Below are 8,012 nucleotides of genomic sequence, written 5' to 3' on the forward strand. Positions count from 1 at the left end.
GATACAGAGTATCACTCTGTCACCCATGCTGGCTGCCATTGCTTGATCTTGGTTCACTGTAGCCTTGAACTCCCGTGCTCAAGCAGTCCTCCTGCCTCAGCCTCCCAAGTAGATGGGACTACAGGGTGTGCTTCCACACTTAGAAAATGTTTTTAGTTTTTGTAGAGACAGGGTCTCACAATGTTGACCAGCGCAGTCACAAACTCCTGGCATCAAGCAATCCTACCGCCTTAGTCTCCCAGTGTTGGGATTACAGGTGTGAGCCTACATGCCCAGCTGTGTTGTACTTTTATACAACTGAAAGTGCAATAGGTTTACACCAGCACCATGAACACTTAAATAATGTGATGCACTATGGTGTTTCTACCGCTACTAAATTGCAGTTGATAGAAATGTTTTAGGTATTATATAATCTTACGGGGCCACCAACCTGTATATGGTCCATTGCTCACTGAAACATGATTACATGGTACCTGACTATACATGAATTATCTTGCATCTCGCTTTCTATATTACACTGGTAGGATTTCTCTCTTCACTGGGAATTTTCACAACTTTGAAAGTATCTGTTAGAATTGAAAACTTTCCCCTATTTCTCCCATTTATAGTTTCTATCGAGTGTGCATTCTCATATGCTTTTGTAAGGATGTGGACAAACTGAAGCCTTTTCCACACTGCTTACATTCAACAGGTTTCTCACAACTGTGAATTCTTTCATGTCTTTGAAAGGAACTGTGAAGACTAAAGGCCTTCCCACATTCTTTACATTTATAGGGTTTCTCTCCAGTATGCATTCTCATGTGTCCTTGAAAGCTTGTGGGATAAATAAAGGCCTTCCCGCATTCCTTACATTCATAAGGTTTCTCCCCAGTGTGAGTTCTTTCATGTATCTGAATGTAACTAGAACAACTAAAGGCTTTTCCACATTGTTTACATTCATAGGGTTTCTCTCCAGTGTGAGTCCGCTCATGTGTTCGTAACGCACTAGGAAAAATGAAGGCCTTCCCACAGTCCCTACATTTATAAGGTCCGTCTCCAGTGTGGGTAATCATGTGTCTTCGAAAGTTCTCGAGAGAAATGAAGGCTTTTGCACATTCCTTACACTCATAGGGTTTTTCTCCAGTGTGATTTCTCTCATGGATTTGCAAATCTAGAGGATAATTGAAGGTTTTCCCACATTTTTTACATTCGTAGGGTTTTTCTCCAGTGTGAGTCCTTTCATGTATTCGAAAGTAACTGGTCCGACTGAAGGCTTTCCCACATTCGTTACACTTATAGGGTTTCTCTCCAGTGTGCACTCTCAGGTGTACGCGAAAGGCTGGGCGTGCACTGAAAGACTTCCCACATTCTTTACATTTATAGGGCTTCTCTCCAGTATGAGTTCTTTCATGAATTTGAATGGAGGTGGAACATCTGAAGGCTTTACCACATTGTTTACATTTATAGGGTTTCTCTCCAGTGTGAATTCTTTCGTGTACTCGTAAAAAACTGGGAAAAATGAATGCCTTCCCACATTCCTTGCATTTATAAGGTCTATCGCCGTTGTGTGTTATCATGTGTGTTAGAACACTTGTGTGGGAAATGAAGGCTTTCCCACATTCCTTACATGCGTAGGGTTTCTCTCCAGTGTGAGTTCTTTCGTGTATTCGAATAGAACTGGGACAACTGAAGGCTTTCCCACATTTTTTACATTCATAGGGCTTTTCTCCAGTGTGAATCCTTTCATGAATTCGAAGTGAACTGGGACAACTAAGAGCTTTTCCACATTGCTTACATTCATAGGGTTTTTCTCCAATGTGCGTCCGCTCATGTGTTTGAAAGGGTTGGTGATATATGAAGGTTTTTCCACATTGTTTACATTTATAGGGTTTTTCTCCAGTGTGACTCCTTTCATGTCTTTGAAAGGATTTGAGATAACTAAAGGCTTTCCCACATTCCTTACATTTATATGGCTTCTCAAATAGCTCATATCCAGTGTGAGACCTCATGTGTCTAGTAAGGGATGAACGACGCATGAAGACTTTTCCACAGACAGTACATTCATATGGTTTTACTCCAGCAGTGTTCTTCCTCACACTGAGATTGGGACTGAAGGTTTCTGCACGTTGACTACCTTCTTTACCTTCACAGAGTCTCTCTCTCACATGGCTTCTGTAAAAAATTAGAAGCACAGTAATACTGGTTGTGTATTAATGATTTTATGTTTATCATCAGGTAGCAGAACTAAATTTCTTTTTTTTTTTTTTGAGATGGAGTTTCACTCTTGTTCCCCAGGCTGGAGTGCAATAGCGCGATCTCAGCTCACTGCAACCTCCACCTCCCAGCTTTAAGCGATTCTCTTACCTCGGCCTCCCAAGTAGCTGGGATTACAGGCATGCGCCATCACACCCTGCTAATTTTGTATTTTTAGTAGAGATAGAGTTTTGCCATGTTGGTCAGGCTGGTCTTGAACTCCTGACCTCAAGTGATCTGCCTGCCTTGACCTCCCAAAGAGCTGGGATTACAGGCGTGAGCCACTGCACCTGGCAGCAGAACTAAATTTTTATCATTTTCAGGGAAATAGTTTTCTGCCCTGTCTGACTTGTTTAAGAATGAATATACTCAATGTTCAGCAAGAGGGCCTGTGTCACTGATAGCTATTATCAGAACAATAATACTGATGTATGGGGGTTTTTTTTTTTGGTTTCGTTTTGAGACAGAGTCTCACTCTGTTGCCCAGACTGGAGTACAGTAATGCAATCATGGCTTACTGCAGCCTTGAACTCCCGGGCTCAATCAATCCTCCCACCTCAGCCTCCCATGTAGCTGGTACTACAGGCATGCACCCCCACAACTGACTGAATTTTCTATTTCTTGTAGAGATAGGGTCTTGTCTTGTCGCCCAGGCTGGTTTCAAACTCCTGAGTTCAAGTGATCTGCTCACCTTGGCTTCCTGAAGTTATATGTGAGGCTTTAAAATACTGTTTCCAAGGCTGGGCATGGTGGCTCATGCCTGTAATCCCAGCACTTTGGGAGGCCGAGGTGGGTGGATCACTTGGGGTCAGGAGTTTGAGACCAGCCTGGCCAACACGGTGAAACCCCATCTCTACTAAAAAATACAAAAATCACCCAGTGTGGTGGTACATGCCTATAATCCCAGCTACTCGGGAGGCTGAGGCAGAAGAACTGCTTGAACCCAGGGGGTGGAGCAGTGAGCCAAGATCATACTACTGCACTCCAGCCTGGGTGACAGAGTGAGAGACTGTCTCACAAAACAAACAAACAAAAAAAATTGTTCCCAAGTACAATATTTTTCTTTCTTTCTTTCCTTCTTTTTTTTTTTTTTTTTGAGATGGAGGATGGAGTCTCACTCTCTTGCCCAGGCTGGAGTGCGTGGTGTGATCTGGGCTCACTGCAACCTCTGCCTCCCAGATTCAAGTGATTCTCCTGCCTCAGCCTCCTGAGTAACTGGGATTACAGGTGTGCACCACCAAGCCTGGCTAGTTTTTGTATTTCTAGTAGAGACAGATTTTCACTATGTTCGCCAGGCTGGTCTTGATCTCCTCACCTCTGCTGATCCGCCCACCTCACCTTCCCAAAGTGCTGGGATTATAAGCGTGAGGCACAGTGCCCGGCCAAGTATAATATTTTTCAACCAGTGGACATCTGTGTCACTTGCGAAAACATTTTTGGTAAACATTTTCTGATAATAAATAAATTTGGGGCCCAGTGGCTCATGCCTGTAAATTTGGGGCCCAGTGGCTCATGCCTGTAATCGCAGCACTTTGGAAGGCTGAGGTGGGTAGATCATCTGAGGTCAGGAGTTTGAGACCACCCTGGCCAACATGGCGAAACCCTGTGTCTACTAAAAATACAAAAATTAGGCCGGGCACGGTGGCTCACGCCTGTAATACCAGCACTTTGGGAGGCCGAGGTGGGCGGATCACGAGGTCAGGAGATCGAGACCATCCTGGCTAACACGGTGAAATCCCGTCTCTACTAAAAATACAAAAAATTAGCCAGGCATGGTGGCGGGTGCCTGTAGTCCCAGCTACTTGGGAGGCTGAGGCAGGAGAATGGCGTGAACCTGGGAGGCGGAGCTTGCAGTGAGCCGAAATTGCGCCACTGCACTCCAGCCTGGGAGACAGCAAGACTGTCTCAAACAAAACAAAACAAAAAAACAAAAATTAGCCGAGTGTGGTGGCACGTGCTTGTAATCCCAGCTACTCAGGAGGCTGAGGCAGGAAAATCACTTGATCCTGGGAGGCGGAGGTTGCAGTGAGCAAAGATCATGCCACTGCACTCCAGCCTGAGTGACAGAGCAAAACCTCATCTCGAGAAAAAAATTTAAAAAACAAACAAACAAACAAATAAATAAATAAATTTGGAGCTGCACTTGTTTCTTGCTTTAAAAGTGTCACAACTTTTTTTTTTCCTTGAGGTGGAGTCTCACTCTGTTGCCCAGGCTGGAGTGCAGTGGCACGATCTCGGCTCGCTGCAACCTCTACCTCCTGGGTTCAGGTAATTCTCTGCCTCAGCCTCCCGAGTAGCTGGGATTATAGGCGCCCACCACCACAACTGGCTAACTTTTTTGTATTTTTAGTAGAGACAGGGTTTCACCATGTTGACCAGGCTGGTCTTGAACTCCTGACCTCATGATCTACTCACTGCAGCCTCTCAAAGTGCTGAGATTACAGGGGTGAGCCACGGCGCCTGGCCATAATATTTTTAGGATTCTTTCAAGGAACACTGCTATTTCTTGTGAGTACAACTCACCTTAGATTTCTCCCCTGGTTTTTGTGTTGATCTTCAACATTCTGGTCTTCCCATTTTTCCCCTAAAATGTAGATCAAGAATAATCATGATAAATTACTAAAAATGATACAAATATTATTATAGGTTCACAATGAGCTGTAACCATGCTTGGTTTATTTACAGAAGTATTCCCTTTTTAGATTCCAAATCTCGGAACAGTGATTATGAGCAAGAAATGCTAGTTCTCTAATTGACTATATGAAAAAATGATGTCGGCCAGGCCTGGTGGCTCACGCCTGTAATCCCAGCACTTTGGGAGGCCGAGGCGGGCGGATCACGAGGTCAGGAGATTGAGACCATCCTGGCTAACACAGTGAAACCCCGTCTCTACTAAAAATACAAAAAATTAGTCCGGCGTGGCAGTGGGCGCCTGTAGTTCCAGCTACTTGGGAGGCTGAGGCAGGAGAATGGCGTGAACCTTGGAAGTGGAGCTTGCAGTGAGCCAAGACCATGCCACTGCATTCCAGCCTGGGCGACAGAGCAAGACTCTGTCTCGGAAAAAAGAAAAAAAAAGAAAAATGATGTCACTGGGGTGCGGTGGCTCATGACTGTAATCCCCACACTTTGGGAGGCTGAGGTGGGAGGATCACTTGAGGTCAGCAGTTCGAGACCAGCCTGGCCAACACCGTGAAACCCTGTCTCTACTAAAAATACAAAAATTAGCTGGGCATGGTGGTAGGCACCTGTAATCCCAGGTACTCGAGAGGCTGAGGCAGGAGAATCTCCTGAACCCGGGAAGCAGAGGCTGCAGTGAGCCAAGATCCCGCCACTGTACTCCACCCTGGGGAACAGGATGAGACTTGATTTCAAAAAAAAAAAAAAAAAGGCCAGGCACAGTGGCTCACGCCTGTAATCCCAGCACTTTGGGAGGCTGAGGTGGGCAGATTACCTGCGGTCAGGAGTTCAAGACCAGCCTGACCAACATGGTGAAATCCCGTCTCTACTAAAAATAGAAAAATTAGCCAGGCGTGGTGGCGCATGCCTGTAATCCCAGCTACTTGGGAGGTTGAGGCAGGAGAATTGCCTGAAGCTGGGAGGTGGAGGTTGTGGTGAGCTGAGATACTGCCATTGCTCTCCAGCCTGGGCAACAAGAGTAACACTCTGTCTCAAAAAAAAAAAAAAAAAAAAAGAAAGAAAAAATGATGTCATCCTTACCTATAGATGCCAGGTTCTTGAATGTTTCCTGCATCACATCTCTGTAGAGTTTCTTCTGTGAAGGAGCCAGCAGAGCCCACTCCTCCTGGCTGAAGCTCACAGACACATCCTCAAAAGCCACCGAGTCCTGAAACATCCAATATAAGTAGAGGAGAATAGGTGAGATTGATAAGGATGAGAGGTATACTCAATTCATAAGAAATTCACACATGATTTTGTGTTCTCCAGACATTTAGTGTATGACTCGATTGTTAGAAATTTAACAGCACATTGAACATATAAACTTATGGCTACATCTTTACTGTGGTCACTATAAGCTCTCTAATGGTAGTATCTAGTTCAACTTGGAAAAATGAAAGAAATCCTACACAAATGAGACAAACTTTAAGATCAATTTTTTTTCCTTCCTTTTTGAGACACAGATGGTCTCGGTCTGCTACCTAGGCTGGAGTACAGTGGTACAGTCACAGCTCATTGGAGCCTAGACCTCTCAGGCTCAAGCAATTCTCCAACCTCAGCCTCCTGAGTAACGGGGACTACAGGAACACTCCACTACACCTGGCTAAGTATTTTGTGTGTATTTTTTGTAGAGATGGGGTTTTGCCATGTTACCCAGGCTGGTCTCAAACTCCTCAGCTTAAGCGATTAACCAGTCTTGGTCTCTCAAATTTCTGGGATTACAGGCAAGATCTTCAATACTTTATGAGATAAATTCTTATTTCTTGTGTGTTTGTTGTTTTCTAAGAGACAGGGTCTTGCTCTGTCACCCAGGCTCAAGTGCAGCAATCACAACTCACTGTAGCCTCAGATCCCTGGGCCCCCAAGACATCCTTCTGCCTCAGCTTCACGAGTAGTTAGAACGACAGATGTGCAACACCACACACAGCTAATTTTTAAGTTTTTTTTTGTTGTTAGAAATGGGGTTTTGTTATGTTGTCCGGGTTGATCTTGAACTCTCGGCCTCAAGTGATCTTCCTGCCTCGGCCTCCCAAAGTGTTGTGATTTCAGATATGAATAACCACACCCAGCCCACAGTGTAATTTCTTATTACCCAAATCATTCAGAGTTCCTGAAGATGTGGGATTAAATGAGGTGGAGGTTTTAATAAGTAAATACACATTGAGAATCTTCTATCCCCTTTGTTATAAATGAGAGGCCAGGAGGCTTCTGGAAATCCAACTTGTAACAAGGTCTAGCTGCCCATATCGTCCTAAAGTATTTGAGGCCATTAGAACTCAGATTCTGCTGACTGAATGGAAATACTCTTTTAGAGATATATTAATTTCAACTTGTTTCCGATATATATATGTCCCCATGTGGTGGCATTACAGGCGTGAGCCACCGCGCCCGGCTGTGTGCGTAATATTTATCATAGACTCAGTTTTTCCTTTTACTTTCTGTCCCACTTCATGAGGCTAGGAAGTTACTGGGAACACAGAGCTCAGGCACAAGGAAGGGGCCCTCACAACTGAGACCTTCACAAAATCCTTATACCCATGAGCCTCAGAACTGCTTCCATCCAATTTTTAGCACAAATACATATACACACGGAGATAAAATGTCAGAAGATCACCTTCTGGAAGATCCATAATCATGTCATCTGGGCTTTGCTGACTTTGAAGAATAGATTGACAGTATCAATTTTCTTTTTTTTTTTTTTTTTTGAGACGGAGTCTGGCTCTGCCGCCCAGGCTGGAGTGCAGTGGCTGGATCTCAGCTCACTGCAAGCTCCGCCTCCCAGGTTCACGCCATTCTCCTGCCTCAGCCTCCTGAGTAGCTGGGACTACAGGTGCCCGCCACCTCGCCCGGCTAGTTTTTTGTATTTTTTAGTAGAGACGGGGTTTCACCGTGTTAGCCAGGATGGTCTCGATCTCCTGACCTCGTGATCCGCCCGTCTCGGCCTCCCAAAGTGCTGGGATTACAGGCTTGAGCCACTGCGCCCGGCCGACAGTATCAATTTTCAAGGGACTTCACTGACATCCACAATGGTCTGATGGTGAATTTGCCCATGATTACATAAAATTAACAGGTAGTTTCATACCTCCAAAGGAACATAAAATCTG

The 8,012-nt window shown here is 44.8% G+C and overlaps 1 protein-coding gene across 1 annotated transcript in view; it reads right to left on the reverse strand.

Moving 5' to 3' along the window:
* Positions 1-8,012, reverse strand: part of ZNF791 (zinc finger protein 791) — a 14,116-nt gene continuing 6,104 nt past the window's right edge. The window contains exons 2-4 of the mRNA XM_023188614.2: positions 5,950-6,076; positions 4,756-4,816; positions 1-2,151 (exon numbers count right to left, since the gene is read on the reverse strand). Of these exons, the coding sequence (XP_023044382.2) occupies positions 612-2,151; positions 4,756-4,816; positions 5,950-6,076 (1,728 nt within the window). The 3' untranslated portion in view covers positions 1-611. The remainder of the gene's footprint in view (positions 2,152-4,755; positions 4,817-5,949; positions 6,077-8,012) is intronic.

Source organism: Piliocolobus tephrosceles, chromosome 21, assembly GCF_002776525.5.
Source record: "Piliocolobus tephrosceles isolate RC106 chromosome 21, ASM277652v3, whole genome shotgun sequence".
NCBI lineage: Eukaryota > Metazoa > Chordata > Mammalia > Primates > Cercopithecidae > Piliocolobus > Piliocolobus tephrosceles.